General features: G+C 41.8%; 3 protein-coding genes across 4 annotated transcripts; 2 read left to right on the plus strand and 1 right to left on the minus strand.

Moving 5' to 3' along the window:
* The first annotated feature begins 870 nt into the window (after nucleotides 1–870).
* Nucleotides 871–4,227, plus strand: ndufaf4 (NADH:ubiquinone oxidoreductase complex assembly factor 4). 2 transcript variants are annotated; one of them, XM_071899261.2, is made up of 3 exons: nucleotides 871–1,021; nucleotides 1,176–1,273; nucleotides 2,727–4,227. In XM_071899261.2, exons 1-3 carry the CDS (start codon nucleotides 871–873, stop codon nucleotides 3,024–3,026), a joined length of 549 nt encoding a protein of 182 aa, XP_071755362.1. In that variant the 3' UTR covers nucleotides 3,027–4,227. The 2 variants fall into 2 exon arrangements, with proteins under 2 accessions (XP_071755362.1, XP_071755363.1); XM_071899262.2 differs by having other exon boundaries at nucleotides 1,179–1,273.
* A 1,675-nt stretch (nucleotides 4,228–5,902) lies between these two features.
* gpr63 (G protein-coupled receptor 63) lies at nucleotides 5,903–11,559 on the plus strand. Its single transcript, XM_078289990.1, has 2 exons — nucleotides 5,903–6,253; nucleotides 9,267–11,559. Exon 2 carries the CDS (start codon nucleotides 9,382–9,384, stop codon nucleotides 10,612–10,614), a length of 1,233 nt encoding a protein of 410 aa, XP_078146116.1. The 5' UTR covers nucleotides 5,903–6,253; nucleotides 9,267–9,381; the 3' UTR covers nucleotides 10,615–11,559.
* Nucleotides 11,560–17,707: 6,148 nt separating this feature from the next.
* On the minus strand, nucleotides 17,708–25,004 carry ufl1 (UFM1-specific ligase 1). Its single transcript, XM_071899242.2, has 19 exons — nucleotides 24,840–25,004; nucleotides 24,511–24,656; nucleotides 24,358–24,386; nucleotides 24,057–24,154; nucleotides 23,832–23,946; nucleotides 23,497–23,627; nucleotides 23,339–23,397; nucleotides 23,056–23,202; nucleotides 22,715–22,890; nucleotides 22,369–22,548; nucleotides 22,129–22,255; nucleotides 21,768–21,890; nucleotides 21,430–21,550; nucleotides 21,150–21,316; nucleotides 20,918–21,048; nucleotides 20,585–20,665; nucleotides 20,369–20,454; nucleotides 19,754–19,934; nucleotides 17,708–18,230 (listed from the first exon to the last, which is right to left on the minus strand). Exons 1-19 carry the CDS (start codon nucleotides 24,914–24,916, stop codon nucleotides 18,012–18,014), a joined length of 2,394 nt encoding a protein of 797 aa, XP_071755343.1. The 5' UTR covers nucleotides 24,917–25,004; the 3' UTR covers nucleotides 17,708–18,011.
* Between the last annotated feature and the right edge of the window lie 2,865 nt (nucleotides 25,005–27,869).

Consider the following 27,869-nt stretch of genomic DNA (forward strand, 5'->3'; position numbering starts at 1 on the left):
AAAAGACTCTATGGTGTCTAATTTTCCCCGATATCATGTCTTGCCCCCAAAACATGCCGATTCTGAATCCTTGAATTACTGAAAAGTCCTTGAATTTGAAAACCCTGCAATATGCTTAACTTTCTTGTGTAACTCAGAAGCATCCAAACAGGACTTTTGTTCACACAGTCAGTAACCTATGGGTGAAGTGACTGTTTTTCCATTTCTTCAGAAAAACGCTGTGGGTTATTTTGTCCTGATTGAGCAGATAATCACTACCAGATGTGCTCTATAGTGTTCACTTATATAAACGGTGACTTGGCTGAAGATGTCTAGCTACTATAGACATTTACTTGCATGGAAGAAATAATCAGCCTGTTTCCTTCATCTTTGTAACAAATGCAGTCTCACCGAGCCAAACACCGAGTCTCCATTTGTGTTTAGTCATGTTAAATTTAAGCCAGACTGATGATAACTAGCTAAATCACGAGGCTCATAGAAACTAACCAAAGACCTTCTATGTTTAGGCTTTTTCTTCTTTCCCCTTCTTCCCCTTCTTCTTCTTCCTCTTCTTCTTCTTCTTCTTCTTCTTCTTCTTACCGGAGTGTGTAGATTCGTGGCTCTAACACCTTTCTGTGAGTCTATCTTTACAAAACGAACAAACACAAACTAAAAAGTAAGTGTTAAGGTCTCCCTAAGGATAACAGCATAATAAATGCTGCCATCTGCTGGCCGCACAGCTGCTCTTCATATTAGTTTAATGAGTTACATCATCTTCCAACCACGTAGTGTCGCTGTTAGTTTCCATGGTTGCGTTTCCGTTCGCCACTGAACCTTCTCGCTCGCCGTCGAAATTTTGAATAACCTTTATTGCTCGCCGACTTTTGTAACATGTCAAACATGGGGGCACGAGTTGCGCGTATGTTCAGGAATTTTAACCTGGAAAACCGGGCACTCCGGGAAATCTCGAAGGAGAAGCCGAAAGCAGCCCCTCGACACACGGGGAGCACCCCGGCGTCCGTCCGCAGCTCTGAACCTGAAGGTGAGTGGAAGAGCCTGAAACTGACTCATCCTCTTCAACTTGTGACAGTCATGTTGGGGTCATCCCAGGTTGGTTCACAGACTTACAGATGGACGCACAGATTTAGCTTGTCAACAAAACTTAAAGAGCGTCTTTTTTTTTTTTTGTCTTTTAGCAGCAGATTTAACGGATTCAATCCATCAGAGAAACGACCCGCTCCTGACGCTTCTGAAGTCTGTGTATGTGGAGTCGAAAGATCCAGCAGCATCAGAGGTCAGACTCACAAATGGCTTGGTTTCCTATTGTTTTCTTTCTTTATAGGTTTGATATGGATGGGTCATGCATAGGAGGACAAACATGAACGAATTCAGAACCGCTATCAAACTGTCCAACAGTGATACCAAATGCAGTGAAGCTCGTGCACACGCCCCAGGACCTGATGTAACCGGGATGTTTGCCATTATACAAGATCTAGTGTGAGACGAATCGAGGATAAACACCTTACATGACTGTTTCTAATGCCAGCATTCAGAGCAGTTGCATCAGTCCTCTTTGGTGCTGATGACTGACCCAGATGATTGGGGAATAATCACATTTTATATTGTAATTGTATTGTATTCCTCTGTTCACTCCCTTCCCCATGATGTATATTAATGAAGTTTGACTGCCTGGACATGACAAATCAATATAAGTGAAACTGTCAGTCAATAGGTTTGTGCAGACTTGTACTTCCCAATTAGGGAAGTACAAGCTTTATCTCTAGCTCACCTGTACTGAATATGTATGATTCCTTATCAAGTCATCAAGCACACTCCATATGAATTGCTTTTTCCAGAACATTTTTTAAACGTGTCCATTTCTTTCCCAGTACACGTGTAAGTGTAGCTAACTTTGAAACTGTTTGAACCTGACTCTGCTGCTACAGCAGTCTTGCATCGCCAGATCAGGCTTTTTCAACCAAAGTAAATGCAGAGAAGACATCTGGTGATGAAAAGGCGGCACTATGTTGGGGAGAGTCAACAGTGAACCATCAGCAGCTGCACTGCTTGATAGAAAAACATGGGTGTTACAGGTTAATGTAGCATATTGCAAGTTTTTCTTGATATAGTTTATTTTAAATTAAGAAACAGCATGCTCACTTGTGCATGCTAAAGTCAAGCTGATTGCTCAACTTTCCAAACAATATTGAAATAACTGTTGAATGGGAGTGTGTCTAAGGTTTTTTATTAATCTGGGAGATATTTTTTTTGTTTTAATTTTATTTTGGCGACATTTCTGGTGCTAAGCAGTTATTGCTGTGGTGTTTCTGCACTGCATTTCCCAGAGATCACCTGTCAATCAAACAGTGTGGGCGGGACTGTGACGTCTTCTTCCTTGGATTTTCTGTTGATGCAGTTTGAGTTTCTGTAGGTGGCGCTCTTTTCTCTGTCTGTTCAGCCATGTTGGCTATCGCTGCTCATGCTAACTACCTATTCCAAACAAACTACTGATGCTGCTGTCAGAAACATAAACATTACTTTAACAGTGTGTGACATTTTCCCACTAACAAAAATACATATCATATCAACTAGAGCTGGTTGTGAAGGAACACAGAGGAGAGGGAACATGCTCCTCAAATGTAGCTTGTGTTATCTTGCCAAATACTCTCTCTCCAATTAAGTATTTATGTACCAAAGCAGTTTCTTAAATATTGTAGACTCATTTCTCATGTTTGATCTTCACACAGACACCAAAGCCGGTGGAGAAAGAAGAGGAGCGCAGGCCGCTGAAGTTCAGCTTGCCCGGCGACCCGTACGGCCTGGTGGAGATCACGGACGTTCCCAAAGGAAAGCTGTCCCTGGTCGAGGCTCTGAAGGCCCTCAACAGCCACAAGCGCGAACCTCAGACCTGGACGCCGGAGAAGATCTCGCAGGAGTATTCTCTGGACTTGAAAGACACCAAAGCCCTCGTCGACTTCTTCATCCCCTTCGACGTTAAAATCATACCGCCCAAGACTGCCGACGCAAAGCAGATAAAGGCTTCTTAGGACGATGCTCTGGGCTAACGGCAGACATCAGCCAAATATCATCTTGATTTATTTATTTATGTGAATAGATTTCAATGGGAGTGTGATTCAAGGTTCCATTTTGAAACGGTTCAGGCATAAAAGGAAATAGGCTATCGTATCTGTATTTGTCTAAATGAAGGTGTAGACAATATTTCAAACTATACATAGCCATTTTTGTTCAACATGATGAGTGAAACAGTGTTGATGTGGAGCTGTTAACCTCAGCATGTTGTAAATTTAATCATTAATGTAGCTGGGCAATCTCTGTATGCGTTATTTGTTATGGTTGTATGTCAGATCTCTGTTGCAATCCATTTTGATTTGGATATTTGCTGTTTGTGTGACAGTTTGTATCTGCCAGCCTGACCGCATACTCATCCTCTTGGGAAACAGAATGCCTGCTGGTTGAAATGACAGAAAATGTCATATATCAGAGGGGGGAAATGTTCCAGGGTGGAGTCTTTGTCATTTACGTCCTCTAGTCCATCCAATTATTATACAAGGACATGTTTGCTTCCTGCACAAAGCAGAAACTGGGATTTTACTGAATGCAAAATGGGACTGAAAGAGGCTGAAGTGGTGACACAAGCCAACTTGATGTCAGTTGCTCGGTGTTTATTCTCCAGGTTACTGATCCTCCTCAAAGCTGTTTTTTTTTTTTTAGATTAGGACACCTTTTTTCAAATGGATCATCTTACAGATACGAATGCAGATGTTGCTCTAATTTTAAATAATCTGACCAATTCTAATTTCCCCAAAGATTGATTTAGTGTTAAGAGGGATATCGCATACCAATGAGAAGATATACAGAATACTGAGTTCTTCTGTTATTTCACTGGGTGTCATCAGTCGTCACATCGGGCAACAATATGGACGTGCTGTTATAATGCAATTAATGTGGAATGAAAAGTCCATGAACAGAGGTGTAGTACTTCAGTAATATGAATCATTCAGAGCTATGGGTCAGTAAGAAACATCCAATGCGCACACTGTAAATGATTTCACAAGGTTGACATGCCTGGAGCCTTCAAATCCTGACGGCACCACAAACTTAAAGGAGCAAATCTAAAAAAGAAGTGAACTTTTTTTTTTGGATGGTAAGAAATATGTTATGGCAGTTATGGCACTTGCACCAGTTTGCTGCATATACGCACAATTTTCTTTTTTAAATAAAAGACTTTATTTTAGGCATTGACTTTTTTTTACATTATTTCAGTTGTTTTTGCATTCCTGTATGTTCTGAAGGATGTGATGTGTCAGAGTGAGAGGTTGTGCTGTTTTGAATGTTTTGTAGTTCTTGAGATGGTGAGTAAACATAATGTAGATTGAGATGAATCCTTCACATGCAACTCAATTTAGTCAACCAAGATTCCTAAATGCTGCGTTTGTGTTGCTGCACTGTCACAGGATTGACATTATCTAAACACATGACACACAACAACTGACCTTTTTGCTATTTAGATTTAATTATTACGGTGAAGGAGACGGAAGAAACACAATAAATATCGGTTAACAATAGATTAACATCATGTATCATTATATGCTTCTTGTTTCCCATACATAAAAATGCATTTTACATATAGATATGTTTCAAAAAGTGTATTTGTACATGTAAATTACGTTCACTGGAAATTATTTGGGGTGGACAAAATACATTTTTGGTATACTTGCAGATGTATGTTTTTAACAATGCATTGGAAGAAAAATAAGTCAAAATATATTTCCAATGCATGTCATTTAGCATTTATAAATACAGTTTAGCCTGTTCTGGTTTATTTTAAAACATATCTCTAAACATATTCTTGTTTAGATGTTTATTGATTTGTTTGCTTGTTTATTCATTTATTTTTCTTTTTAGTATGGGTTTAGTTGACCAAGGTAGCATTAATAGAATTGGTATTTGCCTAAACATACATGAAACACCCAGTAATTAACCTTTTACCACTGAGGTTATACAGTTTTACAGTGACTTATTAACTGGCAACATTTTAACCTTTTGATTTTTCTCCCCCCCGCACGTGCCCAAATAGAACGCTTCCTCCAACTAAACCACGCCCCCTTTACCCAGGTAGCTGTTTCCATTGGACAACGCTGTAAATGGGAGTATCCCTAAAAAAAAGTCCACTTTTGACCATGCTACTGGCTTTTGTGGGTGTCAGTTAACATCGACTACAGAGCTGCGTCAAGCTAGCTAGAGAGAGGCTGAATCATACCGGAAGCTGTGCTATTTTGCCTTAAAAATAAAAGCATAAAATTTGTCACTTTTGAAAAAGAAAACATAGGGTGTATGGAAAGACAGAAATCTTATCAAAATAGTCACTGGAAACATTGCATTAGACACAGAGTGAAGCTTAGCTGTAAAAACTAAATAAATAAATACATGTATTTTGTTGCTTGGCGTTTTATGATGAAAGAGTGCCTCGGAAAGAATGGCTAATAGAATGGCTAGTAAAATGAAAATGTTTGGTGGACAAATATGAAACTTAGAAGGATGCCTATCGTTTAAAAGACGTCTATTTAACACATAACGATAGCAAAATTGTTCCTAAAGACTATAGAAATTGAGCTCCAGTGTCAAGTCAGCCAAAATCTCACTTCTGTACATTGTATTTAATCAGAGGCATTTTATTTTGAAAGTCCTAACAGGAAGTTGTATTTGTTCACTGTGGCTGCCTTGACGCTGGTACCCGACAGCGAGTGTAGTTTGTAACAGTGTAGTAATAATTGGGCTACATAGATTGCCTGGTACATTTCGCACCGGAGGATGGGCTCAGGCTGCCCACATCTCACAGCTGTAGGAAGGAAAGAGTGAAAAAGTGGCCTGGCGAAACAACAGACTTCATTAATCTACATAAAACCGCCGAATCGGTGCTATTTTTTCCTCGCTCCCCTGGAAACAAAGCGAGAGTGAATCCGAGACTGAACCAAATGCGGATTTCACTTTACGGTTTTCAGTTGTGTAGGAGGAGGAGGAGGAGGGGGCAACGCCGGTTGTCGCACTGTTGTTGAAATACATATATGTTTTGATTTTTGATCAAGCAGCACCGGCCTACTTTTTTTTTTCTGGTAGGATTAACGTATGATTTTTAGCTACATGTCTTGACTACAAAGAGGAGAAAGCGTTTGGGCGGCGAGATGCACCATTTGGAGGACTGAGCTACACCACTTCAACCGCTCCTGGGCTTCAACATGGGAGAATGAAGCAGGTAATATCAAAGGGAAACCATTTGAAACCAACGAGGGGCGGTCGACAGTAAAAAATGAAATGCTTAAATGCATAAATATCATATATATTTGCTAAAACGCGAATTTTACACGTATTTGTGGCTCCTAGCTTAAAAACACCCACTGTTGTCGTCGTCCACAGAGATGTAAACTCTCCATGGACTCTCTCCATGAAGCCCACTGGTTGTCGTCTCAACCATTTTGTTGGCAAAACAACACAATTGTCAAGGCTCTACATGTTATTGAAAATGTCATACAAAAGAGACAGTGCGCTGCTGGAGTTGGCCTAAATTGCACTAACTTGAGGTTAATGAAGTAAAGGCCTGCTTGAATGAGGTGTAATTTTATTTGGCATTGATTTTCTCAACATTTGGGCCAAATTTCAAGACACTGCACACATTAGGTTTGGGTTATAAAGTTGTATAGATGCTCGGATGTGTTTTATGTCTTCCTTTGACTGAAGATGAATCTGAATCTCTATTCCAGAGACAACATATCATCCACATCTGTCTATGGTCTCTTCTTGTAGGTTACAAGGAAATAGTCTGAAAATTGTATTGACTTAAAAGGTAAAGGTGGATGCTTTGAATATCTGCTAGATTACATTTAAGATGTCACCATATTAAACAGGTCAAATTTCAGCAATAAGTGCACAAAAAACCTTCATCTGAACATTTTAACATGAATATAGGCTTGGTGTCACAGAAACAGTACCTAGTCTCAGATTAAGACATTTATTTCATCGAAGATCTTAACTGAAATGAAGTTTGTAGTCTAACCATGTCTGCGAATCTGGCCCATAGTATTTGGCAGGTTTTAATTTAGATGTAGTATATTGTAAAAATATATCTTTCCCTACAGATTTTCTTGTATTTGTCCATCTATTTGCAGGATCTGACGTAACTATCCATCAGATACTGTGTTAGTAAGTAAACAAAAATGATAGGCAACATAAAGAGATACAGGAACAGATGTTGTCATTTTTGCCCACATATTGACATCACCATCCATCGCAGACACATTATCAGGGTTTAACCAAGTTTGAAATACCACTGAAATAGATCAGGTACATTTGGACAGATTGTTATTGCCATAACCCAGTAAACCGGGTTGTAACCAACAACACTGACTTATACAGACTAGGCTGCCACTGAACCATTTCAGTGCCAAGAGCCAGTTTCAGGGTTACAAGATGCGGATAAAAAGCTCTCAACCTATTTCTCTCTGAGATTTTCCATCACATGATTGTGTTGCCACATATTTGAACACTTCCCAGTCTTTAAGAACCCTAAGTGCCAGATCATCCGTTTTACCGCAGGTTTACTTGATTGCTCCGAGGTTGAAGAGGCTATTTTAACGTTTCTAGGTCAGCTCTGCCCGAAAGGAATGGAAACAGATGTGTCGTTACCTTCCCTGTCGAGGTAGACTGCTCCACAATGCATATTCGGTCTACAGGTCCATGCCCTTGAGATGGCATCCTCTACAAAACGTGACATGTAGGGATATTAAGGGATCGGAGCAGCAGGAAGTAGACCAAGATTAAGACGCTTTCTTATTTGCTCTCATTCACTAGGTCTTCATTGTTATGAAGCTGTGGGTAATTGCAGCAGACAATGCGCTTGTCATCACCATATGAATAAACCACAGTCTTCCCAGTTTCACTGCCTGTCAGCCTGTTTATCTCCTCAACACAGCCTTTTCTTTCCTCACTGTCTCGGTGACAATAATATGTTTGTTTCTCTGCTATCTGTTTAATGACTACTACTTATCCACGTATCAGAATAGCAGCCAACCTGTGTTTTAATTAGCACGGCTACATGAAAGGTCGACTTAGGCTACGTTTTAATGCCTGCGCAGGGCTTATAATTGCCTGTAATTGTATTTGCTTAATTTTCACGCCCACATATGACTAAAAATAGAAATGAAAAGGCTTCATTTGTGTGGAAATGTACTTTGGACACCTTTTTAAAAACGATCATTTTCTACAGAATGGTCAGCACATTTGTTATTTGCCATTTCCCGCTCAGCCATTGTAAATGATACCAGCCAGTCTGAAATAACAGTGCCCAATGTTTATACAAGTGATAAGGGTTTTTATTGCGATATTGACTTGTACCCAGTTGAACGCTGGCTGTTGGTTACTGGCAAGGTTCGAGAGAAACCACTTTAACGTGATTTGTTATCACATTGTGGGCAGAGAGCTGGGTTCATTTTTGTTTTTGTGCATTTGACTTTACATTTAGCCACAGTGACTTAGACGTAGAACATTTATTCCAACATGCAGTGTATTGCTGTGTCTTTGGACAAGTCTTGGAATAAATTGCTTTAGGTTTTAACCTTAATCACAACACCGCAATTATACCAGTCACGCTTTGATACACGTAAAAATTAACATACCGGGGACTAAATTGAATAAATGGTGATTAGTGCGGGCAGCAGCTCGTATGTTTATCAATCGGAAATAGCTACAATGCAAATTCAAACACTTTGAAACACTTTTATCCTCCAAGCACTGTTCTCTCTCATGTCACTACTAATCATTGTTCAGAGAGAATTACATCATTATATTCATCACCCATTCTGCTTGAACCATCTGCGAGGTAAAAACTGAAGTGACGTTTAACTTTTCAGAAGGGGCCGCTTTTTATGTCGGAGAGAGAGAGATGGTGGCAATGTGGAGTTAATTGGGGAAGTGAAGGCACAGACATTTCTGCCGTTCCCTCCCATCTAACCCTGAGTGGATTACAGGCTCACTGTCTCCTTCATTACAACTCTGAGGGGAATTTGATGGAAAGGATATTGTCTTAATCGCTTTTGATCTCCTTTCAAAAACGCCCATTCATAGAGGCGGTGATTTGTCAGCTTTTGTTTGGGCGACGACAGGAAATATAATTAAAACTGTTGGAGCAATATCATGCGATAATGAGAATAAAACCACCGTTTGTCGTACATTTTGATTTACTTGCATTCATTAAGTTTGTGTGTGCTTCTTAGGGTCTCGCAGCCGCGGAGATGTCGGCGTGTTCGGTCGAGCTGGGAGTATCCGCACCCACGGCATCATGTTCAGTGTGAGATCACCAGCGATGATGCCCGCTCACCCTGGGGAAGAATGGTTCGCTCCACTGTCGCTCCCCTTTCAGAGGCAGGGGACACTAACGCCAGCCTCTGCTGCCTCGTTACGGGGCTGCTGAAGCTTTCCGAGAGGCCGGCGATGGAGAACATCTCCATGGCGAACGCCTCCCACGGCTCCCGGGTGCCTCCGGAGCCGGCCGCGCCGACAGCGGAGGCCCGGGAGAGTGTGCAGGGCGTCGGCCTGCCTCTCCAGGTCTTCTTCTGCATCGTCATGATCGCCATCCTGCTGGTGGCGCTCCTGGGAAACGTGGTGGTGTGCCTGATGGTCTACCAGAGGTCCGCCATGCGCTCCGCCATCAACATCCTGCTGGCCAGCCTGGCGTTTGCGGACATGATGCTGGCCATCCTGAACATGCCCTTCGCCCTGGTTACCGTGGTTACCACCCACTGGATCTTCGGAGACGTCTTCTGTCGAGCGTCGGCCATGCTCTTCTGGTTCTTTGTGATCGAGGGCGTGGCTATACTGCTTATAATAAGCATAGATCGTTTTCTTATCATTGTCCAGAAACAAGACAAGCTGAGCCCTCGCAGAGCCAAAGTGCTCATAGTGGTCACTTGGGGACTCTCGTTCATTTTCTCTTTCCCGCTGGCCGTCGGTTACCCTTCCCTCCACATCCCCTCCAGAGCCCCTCAGTGTGTGTTCGGCTACAGCAGCGAGCCCGGCTACCACGCCTACGTACTGATCATAATGCTAGTCTTCTTCTTCATCCCCTTCATGGTCATGCTGTACACGTTCATGGGGATCCTCAACACCATCCGCCACAACGCCATCCGCATCCACAGCCACCCAGACAGCATCTGTCTGAGCCAGGCCAGCAAGCTGGGCCTGATGAGCCTGCAGCGGCCCTTCCAAATGAACATAGACATGAGCTTCAAGACCCGTGCCTTCACCACCATCCTCATCCTCTTCTCTGTGTTTACGGTGTGCTGGGCGCCCTTCACTGCCTACAGTCTGGTGACTACCTTCAGCAGTGGGTTCTATCATAAAGACAACTTTTTTCAAATCAGCACCTGGCTCCTTTGGTTGTGCTACCTCAAGTCGGCCCTCAACCCTCTCATTTACTACTGGCGGATCAAGAAGTTCCGCGACGCCTGCCTCGATCTGATGCCCAAGTACTTCAAGTTTCTTCCTCAACTGCCAGGCCACACGAAGAGGCGGATACAGCCGAGCGCTGTGTACGTGTGTGGAGAGCACCGCTCTGTGGTTTGAAGGAAAAATCCACCCTAAAACACTTTGACACTGTTAAAAAAAAGCAGCTATTGGCGATGTACCTCGCATTTCTGAGCCCATTTTGTTGTTTGATGTTATACTTTTTCTTATTTCCATGGATAATTGACCAAATATAGACAACAATATTTCCAGTGCAGCTACAAAAGAAGTTGATAACAGAATTTATCTAAAACATCAACGGTAAACATCAAGTTTTGGCGTCAGTCCCTCAGAATCAAAGAGCGAGGGCTTTCTTTCTAGAGCCGCCATTTTGCACCGACATGCAACAATCATACAAGGAGAAATCCATCGTAGAAGAGGCAGAGAGACCAATTTCTCCACCAACAGTAGCCCCGATAGACCAGCAAGACATTTGCATTTTGAGTAAGGAGTGCAACTCTCACTTTTTCTCGACTGGAAAAAACTCGCCCTCTTGCTCTTACTATTGCTGTTGCTCTCCACCTACACATGTAACCCACAGCTGAATGGAACTAGTTCACTGCCATTCTCTACTTCTGGGAACTGCAGGAAATCACTAGCTGAAGTAGAAGTAGGCGACAGTGGGTAAAGTAAATTGCAACACTTCATCACAAAATAATACCTGGGATGCATTTAATTGATGAAACATAACGGTGTAAGAGGACCCAAGGGTGGATTTTTCCTTTAATCCTGGACTGAGAGGACAGATACCTTCTTCACTGCCACTGGGTTTTGTTTGACCATAATTCCAGTCTTCTCTTGCCACTGAAATCATGAGTCGTGGGGAAACGACAGTGTGTTTTTAGCCGCGTAGAATTTGTTTTACAAGGCATGTAAATTAACAGCTTAAATGGAATTTGAATATGGTCAGAAAATGGCCGCAACACATTTGAACGTGTATTTCTATTTAAATGTTTTGGATGTGCCTATTGATTAGTCTATTTGCCAGTCAGAATGCTGCTATATCTGGTGAAAATGTGCAATTTCAGTGTACTGTACTTCTGTTGAATGTAATAAAAAATTAGACATTTCTTACGTTGTTAACACTGTCTTAAGTGTTCTTTGTTTTTTTTTGTTGTGGCTCGATCCTTCAGTTTTCCTATCAGGTCATGGTGTTAAGAGACGTACCTGCTTTTAACGATTGACTCGGTGCAGTAATTGTGTCGGCTAGTTAAGTGGATAGGTCTCAAGATCAGGGTGCAGAAATGTCCACTTGTGCCATGGCCTTCAGTCTGTAATACACACCACAGAGCAGGCAAAAGGTTTTCATTGTGTTCAACAATACTCCCAAGGCTTTATTTCCCTATTGTATACAATCTGTTTACCTTCTTGCATTGATGAGCATCTCCCATGAGTCTGAATCGCTTCCATACAACACTGTGTTGTATATGAAAGGACCCCGTATACAATATCTGGGATAAGCTAATGCTAATATTAACCAGGATACTGAGGCATGTAAACACTTCATCCCGTTTATGGTTTTCTGTTTCAACTGTAATCCTATAAATATTCTGTTTATTCTGTATACAGGAACAAAAAAAGATGCACATTAACAGCTTATCCCAAATATGGTTTTGACGCACCAATGTGTGATTGCAGTATGACGTTCCCTCGCAGTTGCCCCACCATCAGCTTTGTTTACCTAATGATTTATTGGATTTAAGACGCATTTTTTCAATCTGAAGAGGATCGTCTGAGCTTTTGATATAAACAGTGGCAATATGTGACACTTACACGCAAGTTTAACATGTAGTTTTAGGCTCTAAAATATTTACTTTTGGAGTCAAATATCCCTCTATTTCAAAATGTATCTACAAGTAAATGATGTAGGTGTATCCAGTTTAATGTGTCACATACAGTAAATTCATCATCACTGTATTTTTATCCGGGATGTGCGCTAGTATGCGGACCGCTCCATGCATGTAAACGCACACATGATGTCACGTGTCAGGAGTCACGCGGTGTTTGCGCGAGGCGTTCATGCAAGCTCGGCGTTAATTAGCCTCATCCTATGCATCACCAGTGTCTCATCTTTCCACTCAGGGACTCAACTTCCTGCCGTCGTCTCCGCTGAGTGCTTCCACGAGGGTGGAGGGCCCCCGCTGTGCATTCATGCGTTACTTCTCCATAAGATTACCCCCCCCCCCCCCCCCCCCATCCACCCACCCCCTCCCCCAAGCCTGCCTTGACCTTGTCTTGGGGCCCGACAAATCCCACACTTCACCGCAGCATCGACCACCTGTTGTGAAATACAGCTGAATATGGAAATGACGGGCACTTCCATTAGCCGACAACTGGCCACAATCCTGTTTATAGTCCCACTGCTCTGTTTGTTGTGCATTAGGCTGGAATGCTGCCCGGGACGCTGCCCGTATTCGGCATATAATTATAAATCAACATTTAATTTGAAACATTTCAAAGCCACCAGACCTTTAATGTCAGCCTAAAAGACACATCAAAGAGAAGTTAATCTTTGTGGACTCGTGAGGGACATGAAAGCAGAGCAAATGAGGCTGCAGGCGGGTTGAAACATCATCTCAGAAAAGGTCAGCAGGTTGTTTTTTTCGGAGAGTGGATCCCACGCTCGCCGGACCCCCGGTGACTCCTGCGGGCCCCCTCTGCAGCCGGTCCCGGGCCACGCTCGGGTAAAGATACGCGCGAGGAGCGGCGAGTTGAGTCGGGGTGATTCTCTCCAGCCTCGCGAACATAAAGGATGGCGTTCTTAATCAGCTTCCTCCCTGGGATTCATTATTCAGCCGGCAGTGACTAATGAGCGCGCCCAGAGCTTTGAAGCTCACTTTAATCATAGCACTGAAGACTATTACTAAGCAACAGGAACTTGCAGATGTCTCAGGAGAACGCATGGTGCCGGTGGATGGAGTGATGTTCAGTTGAAGTGGCTTTTATTCTTTTAAAGATAATTGTGCTAAAGAGGCATTGTAGGCCGTCGTGTTGCGTGTCACTCTAGCGTTTAATTTATTTTTTTTTAAAGGGAAATATCACTGAGTTTCACGATTCATGCATGTTGTTCATGTGGTTTAGAGAGCATGAGCAAATCCCTCCGAAAGCCAGAAACAGTAGAACAAAAGACTCAAACCAGTGATCATCAGTCATGCAGGTCTCAAATCTGGAGCTGCTACACACACACACACACACACACAGTGAATCTGAGACGGATTTAATGAATGCTTGTCTGAGTTTTTGTACCCAAAAAGAAAAAACGTGGTACTCCCACAGTTACAGTTTTGCCTCAGTTCATTCTCCATGGAACAATATAATGGTTTTGATCACCACAGGTTCAAGTATTAATTATCTGGCTCCTGGCTTTGGGAGAAAGTTAATGTTCAGAAATATTAATTGGACTTCTAGGCCGTCGATAAGACATTTGGGAATTCTTAAATCGTTACATAATTTTCATTCAGCTTCCATTCCACGGTGATAAAACAACACCACTTCAAGGGAACGGGATATTATGCCATCAACGTTGCCGGCTTATACCGCAAAAGGCAATCAACTGTTGTGACATGACATGTTAATTACAGCCACAAGAGGAAGCTAAGTACACATCTTATTATGTAAATTTTCTGTGGCAAAAATGACAGTGAAGTATTCAAAATGAAGTGAATGATGAATTGATCTTGGCACAGCGCAGGTGTGGCACCAGATGAGAACTTGGAGACCTAATGCCATATTTTTTTTTTTTTTTATGCTTCAACTGACAGCCAAAGTAAGCACTTTAACATGAGGCATAACTGGTGTCTTTTGAGGCCATGATGGTTCACAGACAGCAGCTGATTGGTGTCGTCATGTCTGTAAAACCACATCATTTAAGAGAATCCCTAAAAATCTCTATGTATATATGTCTTTACCTCATGAATTTTGACATAATATCTGTTTAGATGCATCAGAATTAGGGATGAGAGGATATATTGCAATGCAGAAATGTGACAATACGTATCGTGGGGCGGAAAAATGAATCACAGTATTACCTACATTTTACTCTGCTGTAATAATCACGAATGAGACGGCTTGCCCATCACTATTTCACAAACTCTCCATCCAAATTAGATTATTTGCACTTTGTAATGACGGCATTTTAAAATCGTTGTTTACATTCTAGCAAGCCAATGTCACTGCTAGAAAGATCCGCGGCACAGAAATGAACATAATTCTGCACAGTCACACTTAGTTGACGTCGAACTTTTATTTATTACATTGTATCGTGGTTGTATTGAATCGTGAACCACATATCGCGCATATCGTATCGTCTCATCCCTACTCTGAATATATTTTCAGTTTAGAGAGGGACCAACCTGCTATTTCCTGTAGTGAAATTCAATGTGCAGACCCAAAAGGTCAAGAAAATGTAAGATGGCAGTGCTTGAACAATCTATTAGCTCCTAAATCAATGCAGGTCATGTGATTGCTCAACCCAACACTGCATGCCACTGCATTTCAGTCATGGTTGAATACACAATATCGATGTTGCAATGCATTGCCAAGGGAACCTGAGTCTCCCAGTGATGCTATAGTCATTATTAAAGAGGTCAATTTTAAATGGGCTTTCAGGGTTTTACACAAACAACACAAATAATAATAATAGGCTTTATGAGGCACTTAATGGGGGGACACCAACACAGCGGGGCGCCCATGATGAAAATGTCCCCATTTATGGTGTTCTGAGACGTTTTCGATAGAAGCATTCACCTAAAGCATGCTACAGTATGTTACTTTACAAAAACAATTGCAAAAATGGGGGAATCTGCACACGGGAAAATGTAGCACAGGTGCAATAGAGGGAAAAAAATCTCAAAATGTCAGAACAAAAGCTCCGTGCAAAAAACCTGTTTATTGGTTAAGCTTTCAGTACAAGACCTTCATCAGATCTTGTACCGAAAGCTTAAGGTGTTGCACGGATGGAGCTTTTGTTCTGACTTTCCAAAAACAAACCAGCAGCACAGAAAGTAAAACCACATCATCGGTAAATTGATTTCAGCGGTGGAAATCAAACAGAGGATGAGAACGTGATAAGAGTTTATTTCCAAAACGTAGATGTCATGTCTGAATTCAGTATTCTACGGTGCAGAGGATCTTGTCTGTTTGTTTTCTTTTGTCAACCAAGGACTTAAGCTATCCTTTAAAAAAATACCCCAAGTTGTTTCAATTCTGCACTATGAATCATTTTGTAAGAGTGGGTGGCACTGTTTTTTTTCACATGGATATCTCATTTTAGAATGAATTTCTTCAGTTGACATCTTCTATTACTGCCAAACCCAGAGGCCTCAGTGGAATACAAAAAAAAGAAAAAAAAGAAAAGAAATAAGAATCTGGCCTCAAGTAGGAGATGCTTGTTTCCATGGTAATCTGGAGCATGTGCTTGTGTGTATGATGACCTCACGCATGCATCCCTCCTCAGACTGTCTGCCTCCACACGGCACATGGTGCAGTCACATGTCAGGCCTCTGTCTATAGGGCGACTGCATTTTACAAACGTGATATACTGTAAATCCGGTTTGAAAACAAATTCATAACAGTCACTGGCTGGACTTCAACATTCAGCATCTCTATAACACTGAGGATCCAGGCTGTAAAAAGCATGATCATTTTTTACTAAAGGCTCCGGTTGCCACTGGTCATTGAATTTTTGGAATATTATGGAATATTTAAGAGGCATATTCCGGATGGAGAAAGTCATGGGATTTGATAAATTCTCTAAGAAAGTCAGGAAATACGAGGAAACTTTACAGGAATATACCAGAATGTATTTTACAACTTGTTCCACACATTGATAGCATTTGATGGTGGTTTTCAGTTGTTTTTATGCATTGTAGAGTCTCTTCTCTATAGCAAGCCCACAGTTTTATTGGAAACTATGAAAAACAACATTAACAAACCATGAAGGTCAAAGAAGCGCTCCAAACTCACAAAATTTTATGATACGGCCATGTTTGGAGCCCGGTAATAAGACCCTTTATATATTTTGTGCTGTCAATCATTTTTAAGAGTAGGAGCCGCCTTTTCCAAATAATAGATATCTCATTTTGGAACAAACTCTTGATATATCATCCCTGTCTTTGTTTATGCATAATACATACATACTTTACACTGCTTACAAATAAGGTAAAATCTTTTTCTAATCTATTTTTTTCTTGTCAGAATGTAGATTCATGTCAGACGCCCATCTTTTCTGTCCTTATACAATTACATAAATAGTATTCAGTGGGTTACTGCAGTGATTCTCAACTATTTTCATACCAAGGACCCTAATTTAGTACACATTGGGGCCACGGACCCCCATTTGATGAGATTTTGTCTCTCAAACCCAAATCTGAGAATATTTTTATTTTTAGATATGATTTTGTCCAGAATTCCATGACTATCTGTATTGTTAGAGAGATAACAGAGAAACTATGATCAAAATAGTCTTTCTTCTACATTCTCTTAATTGTGTTAACTTCTAATGAATTAAATAATAGTGAAGTTTAACAGTTGATCAATTTGCTGGGGACCCCCTGGAACCCCCTCAAGGACCCCTGGTGGTCCCCGGACCCCACGTTGAGAACCACTGGGTTACTGGAGTCACATGTATGTTGGGTGTTGGTTCCCCCCAGTGTTGCAGAGCAGGATTACACACAATGTGAGGAACACCTCCTGCGTTTAGTCCTTTGCAGTTCCATGTGTGGCCACCAGAGGGCGCCAGTGCCCCTGTCCCGTCAGTACATTCAGATGCAGTGGCTATAGTGGGATTTTTTCCTTCTTGAGTAGATTTGGAGATTTTGGCTGATGTTCAGCATGACTTATGCAAATTGTAGTTAAGCAATATGGGTAAACTAGGCTTTATCATTCTATAGCTAATGATTCCTCTTCACAACTATCATATGTGAAACGACAGAGGATCTCCAACTACATAAAATGTGCCTAGTTGTGTGTATCAGGACTGGAAAACAGTTTTTCCATACTTCCTTAAGTTTTACTTTATGACAGAAATGATCAAATTCTTTTCCATACTTTTCCAGACCTGCGTAGGAACCGTTATGGTTAGATGTGGTTATAGAGTGTCAGTAGGACAGAGTGACTGACAAATACAACAAATAACTTCAGCACATAAGCAAAGAAGGGGGTGAGCTTTTAATTAATTCATGAAAGTGATAACCTCATTGAGGATATTCATGTTAATTAGGTTATTCGGGAGACATCCCACACAGGAATTTCCATTCAATAATTTAGAATAACGGCCACGTGAGCATTTCACATAGACACAGTATTAACACTTGATCTGTCATTGTTAACAGTATTTATCTTGTAAGACATGTAAGACCATTGATAAATCACATAAAAAAAAAGACTTTTTGGTTGGCCTGCTGATCTATTCCAACATTCATTTATCAATTTGTATTTCTCCCCACTGTCTGAGCCGTTCAGTCCTCCGTCACTGAAGTCTTCCTCTGGGACAGGACCAGGTCCTTCACCTCGGGCGTCAGGGACAGCAGCTCGGAGCGGATGGCCTCGGCCTCTTCGTCCCTCTCCTGCGCTCCGTCGCCCTCGCCCTCCGCCTCGCCCTGCTTCCTCCCCTGGCTCTGGCTCACCAGCTGCTTCACCACCAGGCTCTGGTAGCGAGAAAGCAGCTGCTGCTGCTCCTGCAACACATGGACAGACACAAATATTTCAGCATTTTAACTCACCGAACAAACACAGTATTACACTGTGACGACTTCCACGGCAGATGGAGATTACCGACAGCTGCTGTGTCTGAAAACTGTATGTAAACAATCCCAAGATTAAGTACTATCTCGCCAACATTTGCTGTATACTGAAGCATTTAAACTAGGGTGAAACGCAAATATCAACATGTCTCAATTTATTAAAGCTGCATTAGGCAACATTTTTATGCAAAAATCCACCCGTCTTATCTGTCCAAATCAAAAATTCAGGCTGCAACAGAGAAGAGCGTCCCATCCCCACTAACTGAGATGCTGTAGATTTGCCCAAATTCATTTCAGGTGTTGGTATGGACACTGGTAGGAAATCTTCTCTGCGTGATGAATCAAAACTTACGAGCAAAATCAAAACGTTCTCTTAAAAAGCAGCGAGTGAGTCCTCCGACAAAGACTCCAACAATAGCTGAACCTGTTGAAATTAGTCTGAGGAGTGTGTAGTTTACTGACGTCATGTTAGATGAATTCTGGGTAATGAAGTCTTCAAACATTTAACATACAGTTATCTCCCAGTGACACTTCGGGCCAACAAGGTACAAAGTTGCCTAGTGCAGCTTTAATGTTTTTCATGATTTGTTGCTCTACCCATCGAGCTACAGTGGACCACCAGGGTTCCCACACCTCTTCACTGCTGAAAGTCCAAAACTTTTCCATGACCCCTTTTTAAATTTCCATGACCAAATTTTAATGAGACTGAATTAAAAAGTAACCATCAACTACACTAACTTTAAGCCTTTAATCCTGCATTATAATATTATTTTAACTCAAAAACAAAAATTTCAACAACCAACAATATTTTCCCCCAACAGGAAGGTCTAGACTGTTTCAGGCTCAGCAAACAAACCATTAACTTCACAAATAACTTTTCATGATTTTTCCAAAACTTTTCTCCCTTTTATCATTTGTGGTAACACTTTACAATAAGAGTACACTAAGTTAAGGGTTAGTTAATGCTTATTAAGCATTAACTAACCCTTAATTAACAGTTAACTAATGTGTAATTTACTCATGGTGTTCATGTTAACTAAGGTATTAATTTATACATTTAATACTTTATAAAGATGACTATTAAATAATGTATAAATTAATACCTTAGTTAACATGAACACCATTAGTAAATGATTACCAGACACACTAGTTAACTGTTAATTAAGGGTTAGTTAATGCTTATTAAGCACTAACTAACCCTTAATTAATGTACCCTTATTGTAAAGTGTTACCTCATTTTTCATAACTTCTCCAGGCCTGGAAAAAAAAAACTATTTTAAAATTCCATGACTTTTCCAGGTTTTCTACAGTGTGGGTAAATCAAGCTCACAAGGTGAAGGTGGTGGAAGAATCTGCCTTCTAAGCCGTGTTAAACCCAGTATACGGAAACAGCGTACTGATCAGCAGGTACACAGTTTTTCGACACTCGTATCAAGTCAAGTAAGTCCCAGCAGTACCGCGGGTATGCGTCCCATCAGGGTGCCGATGATCTGAGGCACGCAGCGCCCCGGGGCGTGCAGCATGCAGTGGGTGCTGGCCTGAAACAGCAGGGAGCTGGTCAGGTGGAGGACCAGCGCCGGCTCCTCCGTCTCCTTCAGCTGCTCCGTCAGAGCCTGGCGGTGCAGGAACAGGGCCTGTCTGGAAAGAACACACACACACACACACACACACTGAGGTTAGACATCTGGAGGTGATGCTACACATTCAGATAGCTCAAACCTCCAATCCACTGTTTACAGAAATACATGGATTTTTTATTTTCCAGAGCTTGACTTCATGACTGGATTTGCAGATTCTGGTTGGCATTCAGTGTGATGGATGCTAACAGTGGCGGAGCAAAATTGAGGAAAAAAACATAAATAAAAAATAAAAGAGTAGACTGACAAGCCGATAAACTCCTTTATCAGCTTACAGTTGTGTGACAACAAGATTGGTAGCAGTTTAGTCCAGTATTCGGTCTGCTTTGGTGCATATGCTAATGCTTTTGAAATTGCAAGCTAAAAAAAAGTCTGTGCAGTCTGTCCTTTAAAGGAAAAATGAATTAATCAATTAAAAATCAGGCTTGTTGTTACCTCTCTTTTTTCTTATCGCCCTTCTTCAGCATGAATCCACACACCTCAGCAGAAGTTTCGATGTTGCTGAAAAAATCTTCGATGGTCTGTAAAAAAAAACAAAAAAGGACACGAGATGAAGAACTTTCTACACAAGCTGCTGTAGGTACGCATTGCATTTCATCCTCATGACAAAACTGACCAGCTGATGATGTAACCGAGCGGAAGCCGACCTACTTTTCCATTCAGGCAGTTGTGCAGCTTCATTAGAGGCCCTTTGGTCTCGTCTGGTAGCTTTCCCAAAATCTTCACTCTGACCTGCGGGGACAGATCCGCTGGGTTAAAGGGAAATCGTTTAATGTGTGCATATCCCGGGGCAAGATTAACAAGTCCGGATTCTAATTATGAGTTTATCTGAATGCGATCTCATCTCTCCGGCTCTCTAGCTCATCAGCTGCCTTCATCTCTTCTATGGAGAATACACTAACGGCATTAATAACTGAAACGCAGCTAGCTTATTATTTTGAAGCACACAAAGACACAACGCGGCGCGCTGAGAGCTCCGCTGACCTCATTGGTGATGGAACTGGGATTCTCCACTGACATCATCAGGTCAGCCGCCAGGAAGTTGACCAGGATGTTGGTGACGTCGGTGCACACGGTCTTCAGGACGTGCTTGGCGATATGGACCTGGGTTTCATCTGCAGGATCAAAGTGTCTCCGTTAAGTTCAGCTGGCATTCATTCGCGGGTGATTGCGTTCCGTTTCAGTGGCGGGCCGAATCAAACCGTTTTTTTTTTACCTGAGAAGAACTTGGTCCCTTTCTCAAAGAGTCGGATGTTGTTGTAAAGGTTGGTTATCTCCTCCTGCAGATCTTTCATACTTCTCTTCTTGTTGGCCCCTGACGGAGAGCTGGTGGAGGACATGAACACTGCCCGCACCACCTCCTGGTAGGTTTTAGTCAAAGGCCTGCGGAGAAAGACTTCCACGTTATTCCAGCTGATTGTTTCACATTTCTTTGCGAGATTAGGGAAAGTGAAAGTGGAGAAAACTTAACTTTTCGACCAAAACCTCCTTATTACCTTACTAAATGCTCTGCCAGCTCAGAGAGAATTTCTTCCGGGCAGTCACTCACTCGCTCCTCTAAAACGGCTTCAATCTCCTCCTGGGCCATAAAGGGGACTTCAGTCTGTTTGCTACGATCTTGGCAAAGGTAAAACAAAACCTAATTAGTCTCACAGGGGTACTACAGTTACATTTGTCTTACATGAAAAAAGCTTAACAACCCAAGGGAGAGATTTTTACCCAACCAGCCATTAAGCTCTTGTTACAGCAGAATGCCTCACTGAACAAGCTTAATGCGCATACAGAGACATTATGTCCCCATGAAGACAAAATAGCACTGTGGCCATAAGTATACTTTGCTGGGGAGGTCCGGTTTCCTCATCGCTGTCCTCATCTCTCCTCCCCTTCTTCTTGGTCTTGCGAATCCTGAACTCTCTGGCATTGCCTCCTCCGCCTCCTTTCACACTGCCGGTGCCCTCTGGGAAATAAAACGGAGGAGTTAGTCCATGGATGATGGAAATTAGGAACAAAAGATATATAATCTTAATGCCTCTAAGTAGAAGTACCTTAACAGAAAACCTTCCACGATCTATCGAATATCACAAAAGTGTATCTGAGACTAAGTGGCTCCCTGCTGTGCCGGTTTATTGTAATACTAGTTTTACTGTGTTTTGGCTGTTAAATCTCAGCGTGAGGTGGCGAGGTTTTAACTTAACCTGAAGCCTTCTTCCTCCGCTCTGCCTCTCTCTTTTCCTTTTTAGAGGGAGCGGTGCTTTCCGTCACCATAGATGCCTGCTTCAGATCCTCTTCAGTTACCAGAAACACTGGATTGTTCTTGACTTCCTGAAATGGAACAGCCACATCACAAACAAATGACAAAGACACTGTGTATTTAAAGATAGTGACATTCCACTCTAACCAAACACAATCCAGGTCTATAACAAAGGAAAATGTACCTTCTGAGCTTTATTCTGCATGGCTTCATCAAACAGAGAGAGGCAGTTGCTGATGAATTTCTCGCTGACGACAACCGTGCCTCCCAGCACTCTGGCAGAAGACTGCACATTAGTGTTCCTCATAGCCTGGTTGATGAGCATCCCAACGTCCTCCATCGACAGACAGCTGGGCAAAATTGGCTAAATCAGCCAGAGGGAGAATGTATTAAATGGGTTCGATTTCCAAATTCCAAAATACGTGATTTCTGTTCAGACTGGCTGACTTCTCAGTTGTCTGCTAAATTATCCTATTCATATAACTGGCATGTTTGCTATAAAACAATCATGAATGTAATGACTGTAGCACCTGTATGTCGGTCCATGTAGCAGAGTTGACAGCTTCCTCCACTGAAGCCTCCACCTGGTCGACCAGAACCTGGCCCACACAGGCCGCTCTGAGGAACAGCAGCTTGCTGGATTTGAACCGCTTCTTGATGTAGTTGATGGGGTCGGGGATCCCCAGCCTGACCAACGCATCAAACTCTGCGTGGAGAAACAACGAAGGAAGACTCAGTAAAATGTTTGTCATTATGATTTCAGTTTTGAAGATTGAAATGGAGATAAATAGACAAATGGCATTTAAAAAAAACCATTCTTACTCTGAATGTGACATAAAAAAAATAGAGTGAAAGGTTTTGGAAAGGGTACCTAAATATCCGTTCTGCTGGAGGAAAGAGTCCACCCAGGTGTTCTGTGTTCTGGAGTAAATGTCAGGGATGTACACAGCCTTGTCCTGCCGGCCTCCGACCACTGTGCCTTTAAGACGTCCGCTATTCACCAGCTCCTCCAAGACAGCTGCCAAACCACAAAACACATTACTGAACCAACGTTATAGTAACTACAATACATTGTGGCTCAGACTGAGGTGCATACTGACTTAAACTGGTGGTCAAATCAACAACAATCAAACATCAAAACAGTTATTCCTTACAATAGAGAAGATGTTCCTGAAATCCAAACGCTCCGATCATGTTGCTGACAGGTGTCGGCCTACAGAATAAAGAAGAACAGGTAGGAATTAAGTGAACACAAAATAATATAATTAAGAAAGCATTTGTTTCAGTGTACTGAGAAAATGCTTCAACATACCGAGTGATTGCACTGAAAAGCCCTCTGATTCGGGCTTTGTGGCGAGCAACAAAAGCTGGAGTAAATATGGCACCTCTGTTGTACTGGTCCATTTCCCCCTGGACGAGCTTCCCAAGGCGCTTCGATAACTCCTAAGATAGATATAAAAACATAGCTATATTATTTCTTAATTATGTGAGCAAGAAAAGACACATGAGTCTATTTGAGGGTGCCAAGAAGCATAAAACATCAAACAGTGACTATAATTTATTGCATGATTCTTGAAGAGAGATTCTAAGAGATTTATGACAAGATAAAGAGAAATGCGAGTAAAGACTAGTTGCAGTCCGACTCACCTCAGTCAGGAAATCCCCTGGAAGGTCATAGTTTTTGCAGAGTTCTGCAATACTGATCAAACCAGCCTCTTGCAGTTTGTCGTTCACTTCCTCCGCTAAACGATCCAAGTAATTTCTACAGCCAACACAAGATGATCAAGATTTTTAGAAAGGCAGAAAAATGTTCACAACTTACAATTTTTAGTCTCACCATTCAAACAAAACAACGTGTAATTTCATACTTACTCATCGATGAGTTGTCCCAGTACAAACTGAACACCTTTATCAGATTTCGCTATGTCACCCGCTCTACTTTCAACATGGACCAAATCCACATTGATAAGCTGTAAGGAACAAGATCATGGCAACATTTATAGGGTGTTTGAACGAAGGCTTACAGCACAGGAATTCTGTGTTTTAGCTTTTGTTACTGACATATGGTACAGAAAATATGAAAACAGCTGTTCATCGACTCTTACATAACTTACACAGTTCTCAAAGCAACATTTCATCTATCCCAGAGCTAAATGAATCTTCTAATACACACCTGCTGGAGGTCCACGATGTTGATTCGCCCTGTGAAAGAAAATGCCCAGTCTTATTCACTGCCACCATGTCACACTTACATTCATTCTATAAAAGCTAATGCACTCTGATGATACTGCAGATGACTTTATTTGCCTGGTTGTGTTAAACTGACCTCCATGGACGTAGAGTTCATCCCTGATCTCCCTGCTGATCTGAGCCGGGGTGATGTACTCCTTTCCATCCAGAGTGTGCACCACATCCAGCTTCTTCTCCTGAACCAGCTTTGCAATGATTTCAATGCAATTCCTCTCTGATAACCTGCAGGAAGTTTCAACATAATTGGCGTTACCATATAACATTCATTTTCTACTCACAACAGCAGTTATGCTTGTCGAAGAAAAAGCATATGGGAGAAAATTCACAACTAGCACTGTACTTTAACGTTAGCTAACATTAGCTTCGCTGCTAGCAGCAGCAGTATTGGGTGACGTTTTGCATTACCTTTGCACTGTGTCAGCAAACTGTGCTCTCTGGAAATCGGCAGCCAGCCGTCGGATTTCTTCCCAGTCGGCTGCCATTATTGAAAGTTTATTTATTTGCTAAATTCAGTCAAGTGTCTCTGCTCAACCATTCAGAATGGAGTAGTAACGTTACTTGGGTAGCTAGCTGGCTAAAGAGGCAGCAGCTCTACTGCTAGCCACACGTCAACATACAGTGACGTACAACGGAGACTCGAAAGGACCAAACTTCCCTTCCTACCTTTCGCGCAGCTAATTTGCCACCTAACTACAGGCTGCTTCTACCCAGCTGCTCCCAAAATGCGGTCCTTGGACTTCCAGGGGTCCTTGAATGGTTCCATGAGGTCCCTGTCGATGACATTTAGGTCAGTTGCACTCTATTTCAAATCATTACAAGGTAGCATACTGGGGGAATGTGTAAGAAGGACAATTCATAGTATTCCCATAATGTCACATGCGTTTCCTATGATTTCCTATCAATATGATGCTTTACCATATTCATAGTATTATTGTTGCATCACCATATTGGTAGGAAAATAACAGGTGATTGTTAACAGGTGACTATAATAAAATGACAACCACAGCCAATGAGCCATGCATATGGTAAAGCACCATATTGGTAAGAAATGCATATGACAGCATGGGACTAGTATGAATACACAGCTCGTTGGCTGTGGCTGACATTTGATTATAATCACCTGTTTATTTATTACATTCACATATTATTTTCCTACCAAGATGGCCCTGTGGTGATGTAACAGAATACTCAGAGGGTTTACTCTCCACTGTTACCTCTCCACTAACAGTATAGACAGTGATGCAATGCTGTACCAACTCAGATCTAACAACAACAAAAAACTTGTCAAAGATGAAACGTTTTCAAAATGGTGTTTAATGCAGATCTATTCGATGGCGCATGACATGAAACAGTTTGGGAGCCCCTGTCCTACACCGTCCATCCTGTCTTGTCCTATGCAGTGACATGTGATAGAAGAAAGTGGCACAAACACCACAGGTTCCTTGTGCGCAGACAGAGCAGTCACAAGTTGTAGTGCAGAAGAGTAAACTCTAGGGAGCAGTAGACTACAAGCCATTAATTTCCTCTCGGGGAGGTCAACAGATGGTGGTGTAGTGTATGAAGCACTCCATCATGCCAACAAAGACAGGTTAGGAGTGAAATACTGTAATTATATGTCATATGCATATTCACTGCAGGCCTATATGTAATTAATTGCAATTTAATTTTTAAAAAAGCACAATCTCGGAGGTTCAATGAGAAAACTGTCCCTCTGTGTCTTGTAATTTTGAACTGTCTCTCACAGCCATTACAAAGCATTGCGCTCTCTAATAGCCCGCTGTGATGAAGAACTTTTTTTTTGTACATTTTCGCACTTCAAGTCCCCTCTCCATCTTCCAGCTTCCATATCAGTATAGTGTGACCGTAGCAGCTGAATAAGAAGCACAATCTGCCAGAAGAAATACATACTTTATATCAGGAGCAAGAGAAGAGACTAATCAGTGCCCCCGAGCCAAGTTTTATAATCAGGAGAAAGTTGTAAGTAGATTTGTTTAAATTTTAGGATATATTATATGATTCTCTCCAATATCCTCTCTGCCTTAAAGCTCTGATTTAAGTCACCACTCCAGGTAAAGGATAATACTACTGAATTACAGAATTTGAATATGTTACGGATGGGTTTTGGCTGGTTTCAGAGGAGTGTGTGTGGGTGGGATACACCTATAGGAAAGGTAAAAGTTATTGAATCTGTGGTTTAAAATCCCCCACAGTTGGGGCCCCTTAATGACATTTCCCATATAGACTCAAGTGTGTCGGACCTGGTGTGGGCAGCTAATTATCAACCCTCCCTTCAGTCTCGCAGTACAGGGAAAACATATATAAGTCTGGCTGAACAAAAGTTGGGTTTACTGTAGGGAGGGGATGTATACTACCTGAGGAGCTTACATGATTAATGAATTCAGTTAATCATCATAGTGCCAGGTGTGGAGTTTTTTTTTCTGGGGTGTCACATTTGTGTGTGTGTGTGTGAGAGAGAGAGTGTGAGTTTGTTTAAGTACAGTGCAGGAGGATGTGGGAGGGCTCTATTTTTAATAAAGTAAAAATGAAAACTGGTGAAACTTGCATCATAAAATGCACAGCCCAAACACCTCCTACAGTAACTGTGTGAACACCAGATGATTTTTTTTTTTACCTTCCTTAAAGCGCTGCAGTCAAGTATCCTACACTTTGGTTTTGATTTCCAATTTTCCTTGCTTGAAGATGCCTACATAGTACACACACAGGACGAGCGTGATCGCTGAATCCGCTGATTGCGTAGATAATATGTGCAAGTGTTTGGCAATATGACATTTTTTCATCTTCCTTTTCATCATATCTGCCATCTGAACCCTAAATCTCTCTCTCTTGCTGGTTTGTTCCAGTGTAACCAGAGTGCTATCTTTAAACAGATTGCAGTCAGATTGGATTCACACACACACCCAACAACCAGATGCTCCACGGTTTATGTTGCACTGTGAGATGGGTCGGGAATCCTGAATGATGTCATTCACGGGGCCGTAACGCTTTATAAACACGCTCCATTCCTGAGATATGGGTCTGTGTTTCCTGACATAGTGGCTAAAAACAAGCTACAACAGCCTGTTTATATCACAGAGCTAGCACTTTCTTTTCTATGACCTTCTGTCAAATTAAAAGCAGCCTTATGTCAAGACCAGAGATGTCGCTAATTGATCAAATACATCAGGACCGCTCAAACGCTTTGATTTTAAGAATTAAGCGACAAAACAGCAACAACAACAAAACGTGTTTGATAAGCCGTCTTCTACTAAAGGAGGAATAAAAGTTCCTCAGTCTAATTTGAAACTTCAAAGCATAGCTTCCTTAACAAAATTTAGGTCATATTTCCACAGTGAATAAGCATTGTGAGACTGCCTCTTTGAATTGTAATCAAGTTGAGGTCCGTAAGTAAACACTTTTGTCTCAGTAGCAACGAGC

Source organism: Centroberyx gerrardi, chromosome 18, assembly GCF_048128805.1.
Source record: "Centroberyx gerrardi isolate f3 chromosome 18, fCenGer3.hap1.cur.20231027, whole genome shotgun sequence".
Lineage (NCBI taxonomy): Eukaryota > Metazoa > Chordata > Actinopteri > Beryciformes > Berycidae > Centroberyx > Centroberyx gerrardi.

Bases quoted from the DNA above. Each gene is read 5' to 3' on its own strand.
- ndufaf4 (XM_071899261.2), top strand. From the start codon at position 871: ATGTCAAACATGGGGGCACGAGTTGCGCGTATGTTCAGGAATTTTAAC. The intron at 1,022-1,175 runs GTGAGTGGAAGA...TTTGTCTTTTAG, and splicing joins CCGCAGCTCTGAACCTGAAG to CAGCAGATTTAACGGATTCA. The intron at 1,274-2,726 runs GTCAGACTCACA...ATCTTCACACAG, and splicing joins AAGATCCAGCAGCATCAGAG to ACACCAAAGCCGGTGGAGAA.
- gpr63 (XM_078289990.1), top strand. From the start codon at position 9,382: ATGGTTCGCTCCACTGTCGCTCCCCTTTCAGAGGCAGGGGACACTAAC.
- ufl1 (XM_071899242.2), bottom strand. From the start codon at position 24,916: ATGGCAGCCGACTGGGAAGAAATCCGACGGCTGGCTGCCGATTTCCAG. The intron at 21,317-21,429 runs GTAATAAGGAGG...CTTTCTCCGCAG, and splicing joins CTGGCAGAGCATTTAGTAAG to GCCTTTGACTAAAACCTACC. The intron at 18,231-19,753 runs GTACTGCTGGGA...CATGTGTTGCAG, and splicing joins TGATGGGACGCATACCCGCG to GAGCAGCAGCAGCTGCTTTC.